Source organism: Hesperophylax consimilis, chromosome 19 (genome assembly GCF_061612785.1).
Source record: "Hesperophylax consimilis isolate HC1 chromosome 19, BYU_Hcon_1.0, whole genome shotgun sequence".
Lineage (NCBI taxonomy): Eukaryota > Metazoa > Arthropoda > Insecta > Trichoptera > Limnephilidae > Hesperophylax > Hesperophylax consimilis.
Window position 1 is genome coordinate 30,337,153 of NC_142854.1, and position 23,274 is coordinate 30,360,426.

The 23,274-nt window shown below is 36.0% G+C and overlaps 3 protein-coding genes across 6 annotated transcripts; all 3 read left to right on the forward strand.

The window, feature by feature from the left end:
* The first annotated feature begins 1,083 nt into the window (after window positions 1-1,083).
* LOC149415115 (uncharacterized) lies at window positions 1,084-3,660 on the forward strand. Its single transcript, XM_089643007.1, has 2 exons — window positions 1,084-2,778; window positions 3,568-3,660. Exons 1-2 carry the CDS (start codon window positions 1,396-1,398, stop codon window positions 3,658-3,660), a joined length of 1,476 nt encoding a protein of 491 aa, XP_089499133.1. The 5' UTR covers window positions 1,084-1,395.
* Window positions 3,661-11,979: 8,319 nt separating this feature from the next.
* Window positions 11,980-12,594, forward strand: LOC149415116 (uncharacterized). The gene has a single exon (XM_089643008.1). The coding sequence runs from the start codon at window positions 11,980-11,982 to the stop codon at window positions 12,592-12,594; it is 615 nt and encodes a 204-aa protein (XP_089499134.1).
* Window positions 12,595-13,865: 1,271 nt separating this feature from the next.
* On the forward strand, window positions 13,866-16,995 carry LOC149415117 (uncharacterized). 4 transcript variants are annotated; one of them, XM_089643540.1, is made up of 4 exons: window positions 13,866-13,950; window positions 15,020-15,180; window positions 15,634-15,786; window positions 15,877-16,995. In XM_089643540.1, the coding sequence occupies exons 1-4, from the start codon at window positions 13,940-13,942 to the stop codon at window positions 16,506-16,508; spliced, it is 957 nt and encodes a 318-aa protein (XP_089499666.1). In that variant the 5' UTR covers window positions 13,866-13,939; the 3' UTR covers window positions 16,509-16,995. The 4 variants fall into 4 exon arrangements, with proteins under 4 accessions (XP_089499666.1, XP_089499669.1, XP_089499668.1 ...); XM_089643542.1 differs by lacking the exon at window positions 13,866-13,950 and adding an exon at window positions 14,326-14,377; XM_089643541.1 differs by lacking the exon at window positions 13,866-13,950 and adding an exon at window positions 14,347-14,589.
* Window positions 16,996-23,274: the final 6,279 nt, after the last annotated feature.

The window sequence follows — 23,274 nt, forward strand, 5'->3', positions numbered from 1 at the left end:
CTACGACTTTAATAATACCACAACAATAGCTAGCATATACAATGAGCCAAAAAGAATTTACCGCGAAGCAATTGAAATTCATAAACATAAAAATAATATGAATACCAGAAATGACTCAATCAGAATTCCCAACACCTGGAAAGTTATAATTGACCAAAATAACCCAAAACCGACATTTCCAAAATTCTCAGAAACACTTCCAACAAGTTCAAAGCAACCCAATCAGGTCGCTACACACATACTGCTTGATATTGCCAACCCCGCCCCCACCCCCTCTACCGTCAAATCACTATCAACACGCATACTTCGTCCTAGACATAAGAATTGATAAGCACCCACTTGTATCTTGACTTCCGGACCAAACAGACACGCGAAAGCGTTCAGTTTGAGACGAAATTTAGGACATAAGGCCTCTGAAGATGGACAGTGAGATCTGTCCGAAACGTCAAAAATTAAAAAGTCCTTTTAAGGACTACTTTACGCGGGTAAACCGAGAACATTATTCTACATATATATATATATACATATACTTACCAATATCATAATCGTATTCTATTTTTCTTATAATTAGTGTAACTCGCTCACTAATCACAAGAAACAGTTTCTTCATTGGTGAGATTGCGAACATAAATATATTTTGTAACCATGTGTCCTTATATAACATCTTGTACCCACTTATATAAATTAAATAAAAAAATATATATCTATTTAGAAGAATAAAATCATAAAAATATACAAAATGAAGAGATTTTTGTTTTTATATAATAATATATGAAGTACCGTGAAACGGGGTGTATAGGGACTTAAGTCTAAATAGGGACAGGTTTGGGAAAAAAAATTTGTTACACATTTATTTCATACCATTCTACTCTACATTAAAAACCGTAACATTATTAGGTAGGGAAATGTATTTTTTTTACGATATCAACATTTCGAACTGTCAGAAGTGTTGCTTTCTTAACCTAAAAATCATTATTTAGTAAAGCGTGCTTGCGGTCGGAATATCTCAGTGCAAAACTTTCTGAAAAAAGTGTGCGCAGGCCTTGAAAACCTTTGAAAAAGCTTGTCAATTGTGAAGAATAAGATTTCTACATCAGGAGGAAGTTATTGGTGAGTTTAATAATGTATTAAATTAATTTACTTTAGAACTGAAAGTGAATTCACAGACAATTTGATTATGTTGTGGGGAGAATAGGGACGCCATATGGGGTGAATGGGGACGCTATACGGGGTGAATAGGGACGCTATATGGGGTGAATGGGGACGCCATACGGGGTGAATAGGGACAGGGCATACTCAAATTAGTTTTATTTTTTTAGTATTTAATCTTTAATATGTTCGCTGTATTTAAATGTCTCTTATTAAAGTAAAAACCCTATTTATTAATTTCAGAAAATGCCACGAACCTACAAGCCCGATCCGAGGAGTAGTAAAAGATACAAAAAATACACTGATGAGAATATAAAAAATGCGTTGGAATTAGTGAAGAATGGTAAAAGCTATCGTGAAGTGGCTTCTGAATTTGGAATATCCAAGAGTGTACTTTGTCGCCATAATTTGCGCCACACAAAAAAACAAGGTGGCCAGAAAGTTCTTTCGGATGAAATAGAAAATTTAATAATTGAAAACATTAATATTTGTGCTGAATGGGGTTACCCATTAGACACCTATGATCTTCGGCTAATAGTTAAAGGATACCTAGACCGACGTGGGAAGAATATACCAAAATTTAAAAATAACTTCCCAGGGCGTGATTTTGCTGAAAGCTTTTTAAAGCGCCACAAGTCAAAAATATCTCAAAGAATGAGTCAAAATATTAAACGTTGTAGAGCCCAAATATCTGTCGACACCATTTCTGATTATTTTGATCATTTGGAATCTTCCTTGTGCGATGTTGATCCGGCAAACATCGTCAATTATGACGAAACAAATTTAAGCGATGACCCAGGTCGTAAAAAAATTATAACAAAAAGAGGCTGCAAGTACCCGGAAAAAATTGTTAATTTCAGCAAAAGTTCGACTTCAATAATGTACGCTGGATCAGCAGCTGGCGACATTTTACCAGTATATGTAGTGTACAAAGCTACTAACATGTATGACACTTGGACCCAAGGTGGCCCCCCACTCGCAAGATATAACCGTACAGTATCAGGTTGGTTTGATGGAGACACTTTTGAAGACTGGATCAACACAATTGTCATTCCCTATTTCCAAAATAAGCTTGGGAAAAAAATTCTAATTGGTGACAATCTTTCTTCGCACTTGTCGCTCGATGCGATAAAAAAATGCAGAGATCATAATATAAATTTCGTTTTTTTACCCAGTAACTCCACACATCTCACTCAGCCGCTTGACGTGGCTTTTTTTCGGCCATTAAAAATGGCCTGGCGAGACATACTGGCCACTTGGAAGGAAAATGATGGACGAAAAGAAACTGCCATACCAAAAAGCATGTTTCCCAGACTTTTAAAAAAGTTGTCAGACAAAATATCCCTGAATGCAGGGAACAGCATTATTGCTGGATTTAAAAAGACTGGTTTACACCCTTTGAATCGGAACGTTGTGCTTGATCTACTTCCAAAGGATAGTCAAAATGACCACCATGGCACTAAGGAACTAAATGAATCGGTAGTTTCCCTCTTGAAAGACTTGAGATATTCTGACTCAAGCAATAAAGAAGATAAAAAGAAAAAGAAAATTTCTTTGCAAGCAGGAAAAAGTGTCGACGAAAAATGTATAGAGAACCTTCAGAAAGCGGTGATTACGACACAAAAGAGAGTTCGTACGCAGAAAAAAGTCGCTTTAAAGACAAAAAGAATTTTAAAAAAATCAAGTAATTTGAATAGCAGCTCTAACTTCAAAAATACAGAATCACAAAATATTCAGGTTGTAGATATACACCAAGCTGAAGGAACCAATGAAAGTCGTAAATGCGCAAGTAAGATCAATGTGATAAAAATATACGACAAAAACGGGCAAGAACTGGTTGATGTAACATCTTCAGAACATTATCGAGCTGAACCATTGAAAGTTCTCAGCCAAAATACTTTTAATGAAGAAGAGATAATGGAAAGGGCAGCTTCTGTTATAGAAGGAGAGGCAATGGAAGTGGAAGACAAGGAAATTTATTCCCTTGTGGGTGAAGACAAACAAATTAAACAACCTAATGTTGTCAAGTCACGTGAGAATACTGCTCCTGAAGGTGAAAAAAGTGTTCAACCAAATACTATCATCAAATTACATAGGCAACACTGCTGTGCTTGTAATTATGTTGAATATTACAAACTTAAGTCTAACTGGACCTCTATTGGATGGATGAAATGCATTGTGTGCAAAAATTTTGCTTGCCCTACTTGTGTTACTGGTGCTTTAAGTTGTGAATTTATTTGTACGAAATGTTATGAAGTTTAGTTTAAAGATATGTTTAGCGTAGGTATCTACTTATTGATCCAAAAATAAACACTATAACTCTTTTAAGGTTTTGATGCCTAATTATTAAATTCGATTCTTACTCACCCCCTAAATATGTCCCCAATGATCCCAAAAAATTCTCCAATGACCCCACAGGTGTCCCTAATCACCCCAAAGGCGTCCCTAATCACCCCAAAGGCGTCCCTAATCACCCCAAAGGCGTCCCTAAACACCCCGCATTGCAGGTAAATAGGAACACTTGCTTTTTTTGCGTTTATTGAAGAATGTGCAATGGCAACCCACAAAATAGGGAAACGTATAATTAAAGAAGCATAAGAACAAATTTTCTGCATAGTATTATCGTCCCTATGGCTCAACGAAAAAGAGCTATGTTTACTTAAAGATCATAAACTGTCCCTATACACCCCGTTTTACGGTACCTAATATAATGAGGTGTCATCGTGATTCTAATTAGCTGAATCATTTAATGTAGTAAAGTTTTTATTTACTTTCAAATGTATTATAGTCCGGTTTTAGCCTCATCTCTGTCGTTAGTTGATTAAACCACACCACTTCAGTAATGGGTGTGCATTAATGGAGTGCTCAAGCGACCCATTGTATTTTGCCTATTGCTCTCAACACGAACCATGGCGTGGTGTGACTTCTTAAAGAGATCTTTGTGGATTTGAAGCAGCGTGTTTTTTGTATATTTTAGTGGTGGGACTTGAAAGTCTTGGAGAAGTTGTGAGGTTGGGAAGTTGAATGTTTTTTTTTATTCAAATTTTTATTATTAGTCTTTGAGTGATTTCCTTCGGTAAAAGTGAAGATTTGTAAGCTCCCCCCCATGCGACGATACCATATTGTTTTATTGAATGGGCAGTGTTCCGCAAACTTTTTGTGTTCAAGTTACACCTATCAAATCAATCAATTTTAGAGGTACACCAAAGAAAAAAGCAATGTTTATTTAATATTTATTTATTACTAAAATCACTATATATCTAACATGAAAAAATGTTTAGTGAGAAATGTGAGCCTGTTTAACTGAGCACAGGAGATCAAAATTTGGAGCAATCGTTTATAAGACTGCTCTCATCTCTTCATTGATCGTCCTCAGGCGTTCTCTTTTTTTCGATTTAATAGTAGTGAGAGTTAAAAATCCCAATTCGCATAAGTAGGTTTGGCAAACGGAAATATATTTTAACAGCATGCTTTGAAAGCAGTGGATACTCATTTTTTATATGCTAGCACATGCTCTACTTTGGAAAATTTTAGTTTTAATTTCCTATCAGTTTTTAACTCTATGAATTCTTCCTGCTCGTTTATCGGTAAGTGTCCAAGGGAAATGATATCCGAGAGTGAATTTCATACCCAGTCCATAGGTTGTAGGTCAAACTTAGGAAAATAACAGTTCATTTTTTCTGCTAATAACTCCAAGTCTTTCACTATCAAAGCCTGCACATTGTTTCTGAATAGGCAGCCATGACATTTGGAAACAATCTATTACTACCATTGACAGCGTGGCTGATCCATAATACCAACTTAGCGCGAAAGCTTTCAGTTTTGTCCGAAGACGTTAAAATATATGAATTCCTGCCTTGCATTTTTCTGTTGAGTTCATTTATATGAGCGAATATGTCCGCAAGTTTTACTACCCATTCTTTTTTTCAAACACAGAAGCAAAATCTGAAACCTGGGCCTCTAAAAACTTCTGGGACTCAAATTTTAGCTCGTAAATCCGAAATAGCACTTTTCCACGAGAAAGCCTACTTCTGTATGAAACAGAAGGGACTGATATTATCTTTCATTTGCTCCCATTTGCTTTCTTATTATCTTCACAATACCTTGATTTTTTTCCGCGGCACACCAACTGATGACCACGGTACACCAGTGTGCCGCGGAATACCTACGCTTTGCGGAACACTGGGCTAGAGCACAGTAAATATTTTTAAGAATTTTTAAGTTAAGTATATTTCTTAGACTAACGGGGTATTTCACCATTGTGCTCATAAGCTGTCATAAGCACTATGCATAGGATAAAGTATTATTTCGATTTCACCAACGCTCAAAAACGCTTACCTGTAAGATAAAGTCCCTCTTCACTATAGGGTACTTGAAGCAGCTAATAGTGGTTATATGTCGGATATGTAAGCCGAGTTTTCTACCTATTGCCTTTCAGTACTATTTGACTTGACACTTGATAGTTGCAGCTGTGAAGTTTACACTTTTATTTTGAGTTCAGTGTTTATTTTACGTTAATGTGGATTTTTTTTTTTATATTATTGAATTTTTTTTTATACATACATGGTTACACAAAATATTAAAAATGTATAAAAAATATTGAAATAAATGAACATAATTTTAAAAAAAATCCCAGGAAGGCGAAGCATGAGTGTGGGTATTATAAGTATTTTTATCTTGTTTCTATGGTTTAAGTGGAGATACAATATCAAATATAAATTTAAATTATTTTAAAAGAGTTACTGTTGAGATGCAATACAAGAAACTAAATCATGAAATATGTAAAAGTTTTAAAATAACACAAAAAATAAGGTAAATCCTAGGTTTTGAAGACATCTTAAAAAGTGAATTAGCAGACAAAGCATTACAAACAATAAAATATATCCGCTGTTTTGTATATATGTGAAATAATAAAAGAATAATGTAAACATGGATATAAATGTTACAGATAGCTTTGCTAAAACGTATAAGAAAAAAATATCTAGTTCAGTGTTTTTTAGCCAAGATTTGATGTACTTTTTAAAAGATTGAAGGTTTACACACGTGTCCCTTTTAAAGGTTGTACATAAAGAATTTAATTGAGGATTTTGGCAGAATTGAAGATTCAGAAGCATATGACGTGTCGCGGGCGTCAGTAATGCGAATACCAAGAGTAAACAATAAATGACAATAAGCCTGTGAAAAAATTTCTGAATGATGAAAAGTCTTGAACGATGTAGATTTCATTTCGCGTCTTCGACTGATGAAACATGCTGTTATGTAATCCACAACCGAATCATCGATAAAATGTCTCTGAGAACCACCACCAGGTATGTTATTTTAATACAAATACATAACGAAATAGCTGTACTCAAATAATAACAGTGTATGTACTCAGTGACGTTACTTACTGTGTGTAATGTTATTTTGTGTGCCCACATAATGTATTATTATACCATCACTATCCTGCTACAAGCATTGTACATAGACACCATGGTATAATTGTTTTCAGGAATAATGCTGCACCAAAAAGAAGTGTTAGGAGGCTATTGTACACCTCCGTCCAGTGTACGTTCACTTCCCTTAGGACCTGGCCCCCAAAAGAGGTTTATTTATAATTTGGCTCAGTTCCTAAAGGCTATCCTGCAAACATATTGCAAATCGCAATGTCACCAAGTAAGAATCTCTGCTACTTCAATAATAAACTACAGTGGTACATACAATATTGATAAATAGTCATTCGAATCAATGAAGGCTATTAAAATGATGAAAGCACAAGCCAACATCATTCACAAGACTCTTCGGACAAGTGACAAGTACAGTGTTGTCACCTAATGGCATTGCCATTGCACTGAAATAATTATGTTGATTACTGAAATTACTTTCTCTTATTTCAGGTGAAAAAATGCTGAAGTACGCCTCAACAGAAATGGTGTGTTCTGCATAAACACGCAAGTAATCCGCGATGCCAATTTAATTATTAGATACAACTGTTTCCAGGAGAGGTAGCGTGAATCCAGCTGCGAGATCATTGAATAATGTTTATTGTTTTATAATCTTATATAAGTTAAGTTCCATATTTAAAATAATTATGTATTAAAAAAATATATTTGTTAAAAGGGAATGGAATTAAAAAAATATTTATTTATTATTGCAATTTTTAATTGTGCTTTTCAGTTTCAATTGCCTCTTATAATCTTTCTCCTATTTCCTCAATTGTGTTGAAGTATCAGGACCCTCTGGAGTCTGGGGAATTCTGTTTAACGAGTCGGTGGCTTATTTGAGACAGTGGCCGCCTCACAGCAGACACCGGCTGCGGCTGCCTGCTCGCTAAGGCGTGCCAAGCAGGGGGATGGTCCAACTATCCCACGGCATAAGGTCTGGCTTCTGGAGCGGAGACTGCGTACCCAACAAGAGCCCTGGAAGTGGACGGCTATCGAGGAATGCTTCGTCTTCATCTCCTTCTATGAAGAACACCTCGAACATTCGGGTTATCTAGAAGTATAAGAGAGAATAGTGCGTTTTCAGTTTGCATTTGATAATATACTATAAACGCTTCCGAAAGAATTCAATTAATTCTTTGAAACAACATTTAGCGTTTGAAAAAAATTTGTCAAGGTTTGCAAATTTTCATATTAAATGAAAAAAAGTTAAGGGACAATAACTTTTATAACATCTTTGTCTAGTTAAACACATTTTTGTTTCGTGGAAAGTAGTAATTACAGTTTGCACGATAAAAAACCATGTGAACCTAAGTGACTTTAAAAGCATTATCAATGTTTGAGTTCAAAAATGTTATATTTTTAAGTGCATAAGTCGTTTTGTACTGCTGAAAACTGAAAGAGTCTTTAATACGCTTTCAAGAACAGTATTTTATTTTGAAATACATTAAAAAATAGCGAATTTATATGGAATCTGAATTCTGACAGTTCGAGATGCACGTTGCAAGGCTTTAGGGTTAACAGGAAGAACAATAATTCAAAAGAATCAGTGCGTGACATTGAGTGACTTTGAACATTCTCATTTGTAATATTATAATACCTGATGCCGAAGAATTAACGTTATCTCCTAAGGTCATCAACGCGTCGCTTATTTTATATTCAAGTAGTTTGTTTACATTGTCAATCGTCTTTAAAATTAATGCTTCGGTCTCGTTTATTCATCCTGAAAAAAAGACAAATCTTTTAATTCGACTCAAATCTCTAGTAAGATCGCATAATAATTAACGAAACCAAAAACTAATGTACTTACCAAGAATTAATTAGGCAAAAATGTCGTCTGCATAAATAAATCACGTCTGTTTACCGTTTCGATATTTGCAATTCCATAGAAACAAACGCATTTTAAAGACAGGCGTTGCAATAGACATTATAAAAGCGCTGTTGCCAGAGAGATTCGTCTAATAGCTGTGTGGGACCATAAATAAACCAATCACTAGATTGATAACTTCGGCCTTTAGTAGGGTCCACGGATGACGTCATTATGGGACTGGGACACGGTCAAGCGGCTTGATCGCAAGCACGTAGTTTTTTTTGTCTATTGTTGTCTATTTTTGTCTATTATTGTCTATGCTTAGCGGCTTGACAGCCCGCATCAAGCCTCTCCGTCAAGCATGGCCACGCCTTCCTGTGATTTCGTGGTGGTCTATGTATATGTACTTCTATGCCTTCCTGTCATTTCGTGACTCGCGGCAAAATGGAATCTGTCAAAGACAAAGCGTTCTTGGCTCTTACGTTAGCTTTATGTTTGAATAAAATAATAAAAAGAAACGAATTTGGTGTCAAGAATGGTACAAGTTAAGGTACCGCTTTACCCATGAGCATTTGCAAAGTGTATTACAGGCTACAGCTATTTTTTGTATGAATATCTTGTGCGGTATTCATACAAAAAATATGTTTTCTCCATTGAATATTCAGAAAATTATTTATTCTACAGTTTGATTATTAATGACCTTGAAAACCGCTGTCATAATTATTAAAAAATACTAAAATACTTCCAGAATTTTTAAATTAGATGGATTTCTACAAATTGAACACAAAAACAATAACTAAGTACCTATTTTATAACAATTTTATTCAATTTATATCATTGTTTATGATACGTGATATTTATTTGTCTATTGTCGTTTGTCTATTCCCACAAAAATATAAATTCGCATCAAGCCTCGCCGCAAGCACGTAGAATTGCGCAATGCTTGCAAGCCAGCTTCGGTACACGGTCAAAATGCTTGACACAAAGTGCCATAGACAATAAACTACGTGCTTGCGATCAAGCCGCTTGACCGTGTCCCAGTCCCATTACAAGATTTGAGTAATAAACAAACCACTAAACAAAGTAGAGGAAACAATTAAAAAAAGTGCGGCCATAGACAATATGATCTTCCCTATACTATCATATTGTGCTATTCATCAGTCTAAAATATTATTTTAAAAATAAATGTTAGAAATGTTAACAGATTCTCTCAGGACGACAAGGCTCCAACTCATAAAGTGCGGTCCTGCGAAAATGAGCTATAAGGTGTCTTTCCTTACGGCACATTTTCTCAGGACGGCGCTTTGTAAGTTGAAAATCTGTCATCCCGAGGCCGTCGTAAAAATAGCTCAAAATTACTTGAAATTTGAATTCCTTTACTTTAAAAGAAAAAACATGTTCAAACAATGATTGTGCTTTTCTACGACAACATTGAATGTTAACATCTCTGTTTATCAGAAAAATGAAAAACTTTGTTACATTTTGAGAAGTAATTTTTATTTAATTTCAGTAAGATAACAGAAACAGAAACAAATAAATTTTTTAGCACAAAACCCATTTTAAATGTTTACGAAATCTGCGACTGAAGATTTTTCTGGTTTAAATATTCATATGAGTCGCTAATATTGTTTTAAATGATTATATATTTCAATTTGAAGATTTAGTCATGAAGTTATTCAAAAAATAATATGAATACAGAATTCGTGAGCACAAAACACATCTTAAATTGGTACCAAGTATGCGACTAAATCTTTTTCTGGTTTTAATATTCATTTGAGTTGCTAGTATTGTTTTAAATGATTAAATATTTCAATTTGAGGGTTCAGTCATGAAGTTATTAAAAAAAAATATAAATACAGAATTCATGAGCACATAACACATCCTTAAATGTTTACAAAAAACTATAAATATTCTTACGCAGGGGAGCATCTTGTTTCCGTGTAAAGACTAAATTACTGCCGCTGGGTCCCACAGGAACAGGTACACTGATCTCTGTAAACAAAATGATCTTAGTGGTCGAAGGAAAGGAAGAAAAGGGTAATTTTTGGATAGGGCCTGACACGCTTATTACGAATATTTTTTAGAAAAAAACTTTATGTTCGCCTTAATTACTATAAAAGAAAACTTTTTGCATTTCGGGCGGCGGAAAATTATGCATTTAAATTTTCAATTGCGTTAACCAAAATTCACTTCGCGAATCGATGCGACGGCAATCAGCTGTCATTAGTTACGTCACTGTTATGTTGGTATCCCTGATACATTGCGTAGATACGACCATAAATGAACCACTCACGATGGCTCACTTCGTGGAATATAAATGGATTGGCGCGAATTTATGAAAACACAACAGAATTATAATGTTAACAAACGTTAATTTTTCTAAAATTGAGGGAGATACAGCCCTTTCTTTTGTATCACAATATTGAAATATTTAAAGAAAGATTATGTTTGCCAAACAATGTACATGTTTAAAAAACTATTAGAACACACGAAGATGTGAGCTAACTTAAGATTAATAAATAAAATAAATAAATAAATAAACAAACCATGTTACCGGTAAACTACTTGAAAACTGGGATGTTTTTCTTGCCTTGACGCGAGCAGGCGTTATAAACGGGCACTTTCTTTTGTATCACAAACCATGTTACACAAACCTAGCGTAGCCGTTAAACCACTTGAAAACTGGGATGTTTTTCTTGCCTTGACGCGAGCAGGCGTTATAAACGGGCACTTTCTTTTGTATCACAAACCATGTTACACAAACCTAGCGTAGCCGTTAAACCACTTGAAAACTGGGATGTTTTTCTTGCCTTGACGCGAGCAGGCGTTATAAACGGGCACTTTCTTTTGTATCACAAACCATGTTACACAAACCTAGCGTAGCCGTTAAACCACTTGAAAACTGGGATGTTTTTCTTGCCTTGACGCGAGCAGGCGTTATAAACGGGCACTTTCTTTTGTATCACAAACCATGTTACACAAACCTAGCGTAGCCGTTAAACTACTTGAAAACTGGGATGTTTTTCTTGCCTTGACGCGAGCAGGCGGTATAAAGGGGACACTTTATTTTGCTTTCTACGCTTTGCTCTAGCATCTTTTCGTATAGCCACATAATAGAATACTAACATAACAAAATTTGCATGTTTAGTGCCTCCCGCGACATAAATATTCATATTTATGTCTTCCTTCCGGTTTTTTTTGTTCCCGGTTTTTTTGTTTCCGTTTCCGAACAATGCATTTACATAATTAGTTCCGTCTATTTCTTTCGCCGAACAAGACCTTCTAGTAGAAAAAATGTCGTGCAATTCGTGTTCAGTTGGACTTATGGGGTTTGGAGTCATCGTAGGAAATGAAGATGCCATGATTGAGTGGTTAAGAAGCCACGGAGTGCTTCTCCGGGAGAAAAAGTGCGAACTTTGTCAAAATCTTTGTAGCTTCTCGAAAATGACGTACAGTTGCCGAAAAACGTTTGTGGTGGATTCGGGCCACAATCGGGTCAAGAAAAGGTGCAAGTTTACTGTTTCGATAAGAAAAGGCACATTTTTCGGCCAGTCAAATCTTTCAATCGCCAAAATATGCACCTTCGTGTCATTTTGGACGATGATGCGTCCACCTAGGACTACCTTCTTGATGGAAGAGATGGATATCAGCAGTGACACGGTCGTGAACTGGTCGTCGTATTGCCGGGAGGTTTGCGTGCTCTGGTGCGACAAAATGAAGCAGCAGATTGGAGGTGTTGGTATCACCGTGGAAGTGGATGAGGCAAAAATTGGTAAGCGCAAGTACAACCGTGGTAGAAAAGTGGACGGTAAATGGATTTTCGGTGGATTCGAAAGAGAATCCAAGAAAGTGTTTGTCTGCGGAGTAGAGGATCGCTCCAAAGAAACCTTGTTGGAAATAATTAAAGCATATATATTACCGGGCACCACAATCATAAGTGATTGCTGGAAGGCGTATGATTGCCTTGGAAATGAAGGTTTCGTACATCTGAGTGTGAATCACAGTATATCATTTGTAGACACAGAAACCGGAGCACACACTCAAAATATCGAGCGGTGCTGGAGAGATGTGAGGGGAAATGTACCCAGATTCGGGAGGAGTAAGGCCCATTATGAGGGATATCTCTGTGAATTCATGTGGAAGAGATCGGTGCCCAAAAACAAAGACCGACTCCACGAATTTTTCAAAATGGCTGCTGAAGTTTACAAACCCTAATATATTTTGTTTTTTTTTTTTGTTATATTTTTTGTTTATTATTATTATTTCTATTCTTCAATTATAATGACAACGAATACCAACACCTCCAACTATAACGACGATGAAATCCAACATGATTCCAGTGCCTCAGCTTAACTCTGAAGTGATTCTGATTAGAGGTTCGTTTACATTTTAGTATTATTAATTCTGTTTTTCGCGCCTTTCATGTGTATCGCACGAAGATAGCAACGGTCGTATTTAGCTCTTGTTAATGCATCAGTAATACCAACATAACAGTGACGTACCTAATGACAGCTGATTGCCGTCGCATCGATTCGCGAAGTGAATTTTGGTTTACGCAATTGAAAATCAAAATGCATAATTTTCCGCCGCCCGAAATGCAAAAAGTTTTCTTTTATAGTAATTAAGGCGAATATAAAGTTTTTTTCTAAAAAATATTCGTAATAAGCGTGTCAGGCCCTATCCAAAATTTACCAAGAAAAGATTTGCATATTGGATAACAAGTAACATAGAACAGATATTTACCTTTGTAATCTTTCGTGATCTTTTTGGCAGAAGGAACCACATGGCTGGTACCCGGTAAGATATTATCAAGCTCTGAAATAAACATATTTATCGGGTTAACCAAAGTTCGTGAACTAAACATATCATATTATTGCAAGTAATTATGGTCTTTTATGACATCACACCGTCCTGGTGGAACACGGATGGGGTCTAGAAATAAATTCAATTCTTAGGTGAAATTAAGTTACACATTACATGGAACACTGAAAACATATTCACACCTGTATTTTCGTCATAACGGGTCCGATACTGTCTTAAATCTGGATAACCACCAATGCCGGGTAGATATAAAGTCGGCAGTGCGCATCTTCGAAGGGATCCATTGGCATTTTTGTTTATTTTGTACTTTTGTAACTTGCGTATTTTGGGTATTATTATGTCAGCACAGCCCTTCACGCAACACAGCTTCATAATTTTAGACATTTTCACACAACAACAACTCATGAATTCACGAAAGCAAACAACATAAATAAACCACTCACGCAAACAATCTGAATCTGTCAGAAGGACGCAACCATTACGCAAAAATGGCGTCACATCGTTTCAGGGGGAAATGGAGCGTAGTCTTTCTTTCTGTTACACGGGAGAGAGTGAGAGACCAAACCACGACGGCTTTTCATTGGATAGTCTTGTCAAGACGTCATCAAAAAACTAAAAAAAGTGTCGGAGTTATACCGCCCTGGTTTGAAGGTGCTGAGGGAAATGGCTATGACGGCGCAGGTCGGCATAAGGAAGGCCACCTTCACAATGCGCGGACCCAACACCGAGGAGCGGATGTATGGTTAAAGCGTAAGGATTAGACCCCTTAAAATAGCCTTTATAAAGGATTTCAAATTTCAATTCATCTTAGATTATTTTTACAAGATCAAGATTTCACCTGACATGCGTTGTCCTAAGAAAATGAGCTAAAAAAAGAACTCTTAAAGCTCATTTTCGCAGAACAACATTTTGTCAAATGGATCTCTCTTGTTGTGAGTGAATATTTCAACAGTTGAACATTTTTATTTTAAAAATAATATTTTAGGCTATCGAATAAGGTAGGTTCCGAATGAGAATTATATTGTGTATGGTCGCGCCTTTTATCGTTTCTTCTATCCTCGTCGATGGTGTGGGACGTAGGTACTTTTGTTGCACGCATTTTGTCTAGATATTGACATATCTATGGTTAAATAGAGGACGAATTTGCTACGTACAAAAGCTCGAAGATATCGATTTAGTGAGTGGTTTATTAATGATTGCTTCCCTTTCATCAGTAACAGTCTTTCTAATGTAATACCGTATGAACTACATAACAATTATGTAAAATATATACCGTTTGAGATTATTTCAACAACTAAAACATTTTTAAAGCAATGATTTGAAGTGCTTCTAATTCCTTGTGACGTTTCTTCAACGCCTTGAAATTGATCACCGCGCTTTGCCGTGCATGTAAGTAGGTTCTAATTATGTCAACAAAGTAACACATAAACTCGTAAATTTGTATTTGTTTATTGTAAGAATATATCGCTAAGCACTTGATTGATTAGTTTTGACAGCGTTATAACATACTGAGCTACCCAACACACGTGACAGATGAGATTAAATGGGTTTTTTCAAGGTTGATTTACGGCCGCTGTCACACATTAAAACCAAGCGACTAGTAAGTTCATCTAATTACCCCGAGTGAACATCATATACATTTTGAAAAACAGAAAATTTATTTTTTGGTACTATTATTTTTTAGTAATCTCTGAAGAAATGCGAATTGCTTACGAATCATATTGGCTTTTTCAAAAACAAAAGCTATTAAAACTATGTGATGAATATTTTTTATGATATAGATAAGTTTTTCTAAAGACCTTACTTATTTTCACATTAGAGCCATGGATCTTCCCATCCCAGAGAATTTTACCATCAAGACTGAACCATGGTCGCAGGAAGAAAGCTCAGGCGAAAAACAGGCATTTACGGATATAGAAATCCACCTGCCTGGTGTGAAAAAGGAATGTTTGCCGTATGCCGAGAGTGTTCAGCAAACCAGTAAGTGGCATTATCGATTGCATATCACAGAGGTGTTTCAGATGGGTGCAGTCGGAACTTCTATTTATGTTTTACTCTGACAACAAGCTAATATATTTACTAACAAATTTTTAATCTTTGTGCAACAAACAACATCAGCATTATAACATTACTTTACCAAGCTAGTTTAATATAATCAATTATATTTGTTATAATTACTGGCGATTTACAAGGATTTCCCAGGCATCGTTATTAACTGCTCATGCAGCAACGGCAATTATAGATGATTATTTTTCATCTTGAACTGCATGTTTGACGTCTATTTCTGTACAGAAAAAAAACTCCTTTATTGTATTTCAGATCTATTTCGATATAATAAACCTCATCGGATTACGGATTTTTATACAATGGGATTTTGTACCCGCTTAGCAACCGCAAGTAGCTTATCAATTTGTTATTGTTTTATTATTCCAGGTAGCATTAATGTTGAGACTGTACCCATCAAAGCAAAATCAGAATCCCGAGAAGAAGATGGAGGGGCAATCACTTATGCGGAAATAAACATAGACCTGCCAGATATAAAAAAGGAATGTTTAAAGCAGTCTGAAAGTATTCTCGAGACTGCAGGTAAAATTTATTTTCGGTTTTCTGAATTAATTTAAATAATTATCTAGTTATTATAGACACGTACTTATTATTATCTGCCATCTTTTTCAGAGATGATAACGGACCTGAAGACGCATCCGGGAGAAAAAACTCATTTATGTACACACTGTAACTACTCATGCTCACGCAAATCACATTTAACAGTTCACTTACGCACCCATACTGGAGAAAAACCGTATCCATGTGTCCATTGTAACTACTCCTTCTCACGCAAATCAAATTTAACGATGCACATTCGCAGCCATACTGGAGAAAAACCTTATTCATGTTCCCATTGTAGCTACTCGTACTCACGAAAGTCACATTTGACAGAGCACTTACACACCCATACTGGAGAAAAACCTTATTCGTGTTCCCATTGTAACTACTTATGCTCACGCAAGTCAGAGTTAACAGTGCACTTACGAACCCATACTGGAGAAAAACCATATTCATGTTCGCATTGTGACTACACCTGCTCACATAAGTCAGCGTTAACAGTTCACTTACGCACCCATACTGGAATTAAACCTTATTCATGTTCCTACTGCAGCTACTCATGTTTTTATCAGGGGAATTTGAAACGACACGCTCTTACCCATACTGTAGTAAAACGACATAAATGCTCCCATTGTAACTTCTCCTGCAGAGGAAAATCACATTTTAAGGTCCACTTACTCACCCATACTCAAGTTAAACTTTAATGTTCTCACTGCAGCTATTCATGTTCTGTAATAGGAAATTTGAATAAAAATTAGGCATAAACTTTAAAAAGTCTCATTTGTAACCATACTGGAGAAAAACAATGTATTTGTTCCCTTTGTACGTACTCCTGCTCACCCAAATCAGTGTCAAATGGGCACTTACATACCCATACAGAAGAAAAACACTTTACAAGTAACCGTTTAAACCTTCTTTCTAACTTAAGTCAGCGTTATCATTGTGTGTGTACCCACAAAGCCTGCACTTATAACCCATACTGGAAATAAACCTTATCCATGTTCCGACTGCAGTTTTTCATGTTCACAAGTAGGAAATTTTAAAAGTAGGATTTCGACCCGGTCATGAGGAAAACTATTTATGTTCCGACTGCAATATCCACGTTTTCAGAAATAATAATTAATGCATCATACACTTACCCACACGGCATGAAAACTTTATCCATTTTTCTAAGATAAGTTTTCCAAACTGACATTTCTGGCATCATTTATTTTAACATTCTTGGTTTGCCATTGTAACTATAAATTTTGGTTATATGGTTGAGTTTTATAGAGATAATTTTGAAAATATTCTGAATAATCCTTATAATAAGTTTCAAGAGTTGGTGAAAGACGAGGTGAAACATTTGTTACGTAGCGGTTTAAATCTAAGTAAATAATAATAATAGAAGAATAATTGATGGACACAAGTAGCTGCTGCTATCCTGACAGTCACTTAATTCTCGCCATCAGCGTTTCGCGTGGCCAGAAACGGCAAACGGCAAACTACAGAAAAGCAATCCGAATACAAGGGAATATCCAGACTATTGTCCGGATAATCACACTAAAATCCTTTTAACTAGGCGACACAGCATAAACTCCTGGCTAAACTTCTCAATGAAACTAACTCGAATGCACATGTTTTAACGTGTACGTTGCACGTGGACAATGGCCGCCTACACTTCGCTCACCGATTGAAGAACTATGTTAACTTCACCATCCTATCCCCTCTCCATGTGTTTTCATAAAATCAGTTCCGATTTCGTAATTTAAATTCAGAGTGAAAGATTGAACTTAGTTAGGATTATATTTTGTACCCGTAATGCTTTGCATGCCCCATGAGTATAAGATGTGTTCTACGTGATAATCCTTTCTTCTTTTTTAAAGTTGCCCTTCGCTATAATATAACGTTGAAATCTTCTTGACTTTTCGTTGGGTCCCTTGTCTTTACTGAACCCTTTGTCCTGTTCTGAATGATGGTTGCAGAAACTGATAGCTGACTCCACGCCTCGAGAGAGAATCGTCACGCCTTAATAAGAGCTAGCCGGAGGTAATGCTCAGGGATAGAACACCTTATCCCATCTATGTCGATCGACTTATATTCAATGTTGGGATTTAAATTGGTCACCGTTCTTTCATTCTAAAGTCTAAGTATATTACACATTGCAAAGTTGATATATTATTTTGTAAACATGAAAAATAACAACAACAAAAAAAATTCAGTTCTAAACCCACAGATACGAAGACTTCAGTCTATTATGAATACATAAACCTAATATGTCAGTAGTCCCTAGTTGTAGACATATCAAATAAAGCTTTTCAAATGTTGGACTTTATTTTAAGTTTATTTATTGACTTTCATAATATAAACTTTCATAATATTAAAACTTTGTACGTCACTAGTAAGTAGTCATATCTAGTATTATTCCACAGTTTGATTATCAAATTATGAAATTATTTACATTAACACACACTTGAAAGAATGCTAAATAATTTATTTTGATGTTTTAGAGTTGGAATTTTAATAAAACGTCTCTAGTACTTCTACCTAGCTTACTTATTTAATCAATTAAAATTATCTGATCGAATAATTACTTCAGTTGTAAAATTGCATATTAATTCGTAGTTAAATACAAAAATGGTTGATAATACAACAATACTCTTTTGACAGTGTTAATATGTTTTGATCTACTCCCGTCAAAATTAAACATTTAACCTATTTAACGTGAATCATTACACATAAGTATCACCAAGTATTAACAAGAAACACATATTTTTAACGTAATAGTGTTTTCCATTGAAAGTGTTCGTGTACTGTGTCAACAAAGGCAAAAACAAATCGACAACTCCGAACATTGTAATAATAAATACTTACCTCTATACCCATCGGTGCAATCCAGAGGTGACCAACCTTTCTCAATATGCTTTGCTACAAACGCCAACTGACTACTAGCGATGGCGTCACATGTCACTCCTGCAGTAAGCAGTTTCACTACGAATGCGGAGGGACAACTGAAACCACATTTCGCAAAACAAATAATGAGAAAAGACGAACCTGGCGCTGCCCAAACTGCAAAACTTCACCCCAACCAACTGCTACTCCAAACAACTCCATAGAAGACGTAATGATTGAAATTAAAAAAATATCCTCTGAACTCACCTCTCTCAAAACTCTCAACAGCCAAGTGAAGGAAGATATTCAGATTTAAAAAAATCTGTCGACTATAACAATACAAAATTAAACGAATTTACAAAAAGATTCGAATTATTGGAACAGGCGATGAGCAAAATCGATCGACTGGAAGAAGATGTATCCTCCCTGCAATCAACAATCAAATCAATTCAAGATGATTCCAAATTCAAACTTAATGAAGAATTAGAAAAAAGAATAACAGAAATAGAAAAAGACCAAGAAAGAAGAAATAAAGAATCCAATAAAACATGTTTAGAATTCCGAGGAATTCCGGAATTTAAAGAGGAAACAACACAATCCCTGAAGGACATCATCTTCAACATCAGCAAATTAGTGAAATGCGACCTCAAAACCAACAACATAGAGAATATATTTATACAGAGTCACTCCGCGAAATAAAAATATACCTCCAACAGTGAAACCCAGAACAGTGATAATTCGTTGTAACTCAACGGCTTTAAAAGAACAACTACATAACGATATCAAAACATATAACAGATCTTGTAAACAAAACAGCGATAAACTAAATAATGTTATAATTGGATTATCGGGTCCCCGCTCGCCAATCTATGTTTCTGAACTCCTTACCTTACGCGCTAAACGATTATGATACCTAGCGCGACAGTTCACAGCAGAATGTAAGTTCAAATACATTTGGTCTAAAGCCGGTCAAATATTCATTAAGAAGGATGACAATTCACGACCGTTCCTAATAGATTCCGAATTGGCTCTATCAAAAATATGACTATCTGTAAATTTTATTACTCTTTCGTACGATATTACCACTTTCAACCGAACTAAACAGCTGTCACATCCTGAACATCAACTAAACGAAATACGAACAGATAAAATATCTCATAAACAACAATTTTATTTCTTAGGTTCTTCTTATATTATAATTATTTATATTGTTATACTTTTACTATGTGTAATAACTATAATTCAACAACAGATTAATATCGGATATTTGAGAATAATTATTGAATATTGGAAATGTAAATCCCTGAACCGTACGTTCCCCCCTGAATGTACAAACCACTCGAATTCTAACCAAAAAAAAAACTAAAAAATCTTCAAACCATTTATCTATCAAATACTACTGCTCGGGCCAGTTATTATTGTTGCATGGTATTTGGTTCTGTTGTTTCCCGCCCGCGTTCCGCGCGTTTACCTACATCAAGTCAGTTGTTAAAGTATCGCGCCGCCCGCAAGGTTCCGCTTCCGCATAACCTATATTGAGTTATTAAACCCACCGCGCCGCGCTGTATACGGCAAATGTTAAACCGCAAAGAACGCCGTGAAGAGTGCATAAAAATAGCAATATATAACGCATTGAACCATTTCGCAATTCTAATATCACTATTCCTTTTCCTTGACCTCCTCCAATACTAACAATTACCCCCACCTGTGATTAAAGCAGAGCAAAGTGGAAGGTGCCGACAGTTGGAGATATTGGTAAGTCAATCAAACAATATCATAAAAAATCGCAAATTACAGTCCATTCACGCCGCAACATTTGGTCCTTCGAGCCGGATTATTTAAATTGAGAATTACATTTTGGTAATTCTAGCACCATTTATTCCTATTCAATCGCAAATCGCATTCATTTTGTGTAAGAATTCAGTTAGCAATACTCGCCCGCTATTTGAAATTACATGCCTAGGTATAGGTACTCTTTGATATTTTGGGTAATTAAATTATTTATCGATGTTGTTGTAGCAAATTTATTCGGTGCAAATCGCAAAGATATTCCAGCGTAATATATTCGTCTATGTATTAATGCCAACCTAAGTACGTACGTAAACATCGCTTGAGTTTATGGCACAATATATTTAATTATTTGGAAAATAACTTCTCCACTATAATTCGTCAGTACAAATTGTCGCCCAGTACACTTGTGTTTCTTGCGCATTATTTTATAAATAATTAAACTTTTAGTTTGCAAATAATTCTAAAAATGGAAGACAAACTAAAAAGACAATTAGTTTTACTAAAAGGGAAAAGAGATATTATTCTAAAAAGGGTTCAAAATTTAGTTTTGCTTGCAAATAATTTGCCAATCAATTTCGACGCGTCACGCTCAGGTGAAGCATTTATGTCCGAATCTGAAAGTATTTTAGAAATTAAAAATAAATTTGAATTAATTATTGATCAAATTAACGAGAATACTCTTACGTCAGACCCGAATTCTGAACCAGATTATTCAAGCTGGGAACAGTTTGAAGAATTATACACACGTATTATTCGCGCACGAAATAATTTTAAACCAAATTTAGCTACAAAACCGCAAACATCTACATCTGCGTGTGCTGCTACGACTAATAATAATAATTTTATTAAGTTACCCGCTATAGAATTACCTACGTTTGATGGACGGATGGAAAATTGGCACCTATTTTATGAAACATTCAAAACAAATGTTCATTTAAATTCACAACTATCTGATTCGCAACGCGTACAATATTTAATTGGAAAATTAACTGGAACCGCGAAAAATGTTACGTCAGGTTTAGTGCCAACTGGAGACACATATAAAATAATCTGGGATACGCTAGTCAATAAATATCAAGATAAGCGATCTCTTGCCACTTATTACCTGAATAACATATTTCATTCAAAAACCGTAGCTCACAACGCAAACAATCTGACAGTTTTTATAGAAAAATATTCAGCATCTATCGCCGCACTAAAACAATTGGGAATAGAAGACCTTTCGGATTTTATATTACTACAATGCGCTTTGCAGAAGTTAGAGTCGCAAACTGCACAAGCATTTGAGCTCTCAGTTCGAGAAATTGAGATTCCCACCTGCAAGCAATTGGTGTCGTTTGTGCAAGATCAGGTCAAAATTCTGCAACGAACTTCAACAACTCGTGGACCTAACACCGCCAACACACATTCAACCAGTTCCGGTGGAACTGGTCGCACAGCTCAACTCCGCACACATCATACTTACACGAGTACGCAATCAAAATGCCTTTATTGTCAAAATGAGAACCACACGCAACTGTACACTTGTACACAATTTTTAAAATTATCACCAAAGGAAAGGTTTTCCTTCGCAAAGGAAAAATCTTTGTGTTTTAATTGCTTGAGCCCGCAACATACATCTACAAAATGTAAATCAAAAGGCACTTGTCATAAGTGTCATGGCAAGCACCATACTTTTCTTCATTTTGATAAACCCAGTCAAGCAAACGCCTCCACATCCAATGGAGAAACTCAACCTAACGATGCAGAACGGCCGATATGTACTATGTCAGCAACCACGCGACAAGGGGCAACCACTGAAGTTCTTGCTACCGCCAAAGTTCACACTGTTGATCTAAACGGTGAAGAGAATACCGTCCGCTGTCTTCTAGACCCAGGCTCACAAAAACATTATATAACTTCACAATGTTGTGAAAAATTAGGCCTGACAGTCAGTTCAGGAACGCGCTTCGCAGTCCAGGGTTTAGGTGGCAAAACGCAATCAATAAGAGGAAGTGTCACATTGACAATTCAATCTAGGATTGATCCCTACTTCAAATACTCCATAACCGCTCTAGTTTTAGAAAAAATTACCGCTCATTTACCTACTTGCAAGGTGGACTTGACGTCATATAAATTTATAAATGTTCCGCTGGCAGACGACACCTGGGCAATGCCAGGCCCAATCGATTTGCTAATTGGCGTCAGTCTGTTCTCTCAACTGTTGCTACCAAATAAGATAATCACCCCCGGTTTTCCAGTCGCGATTCAAACCACATTAGGTTATGTTTTTATGGGTGACGCCCCAGTAAATTCTCAACCAAACACCGCATTCACTTTCTGCGCTACGCACGAAATTGAGAACTTAATGCAAAAATTCTGGGAAATCGAAGATATTGGTTCGGAACCAGTTCACAGCCTCGAAGAAAAAGAAGCTGAAGACATTTTTAAAGGCACCACAACTCGCCTCGAGGACGGTTCTTATGAAGTGGCTTTGCCATTCAAAAGCAACCCTTGTGACTTAGGTGATTCATTGCAAGCTGCGCAAAATCGGTTTTACGCACTAGAAAGAAAATTTAATCATCTGCCAGAACTAAAACCGCTTTATGATGAAGTAATAAGAGAACATATTCATAAAGGTTATCTGTCCCAGGTGGAAGCCTTACCGTCAGAAAACGCATACTACATCCCGCATCACGCAGTTAGGCGTGAAGATAAATTGACAACAAAGGTGAGAGTGGTTCTGGACGCAAGCGCAAAGACAAAAACTGGTTTATCTTTGAACGATATTTTACACACGGGACCAAGCCTACAGAATGATTTATTTTG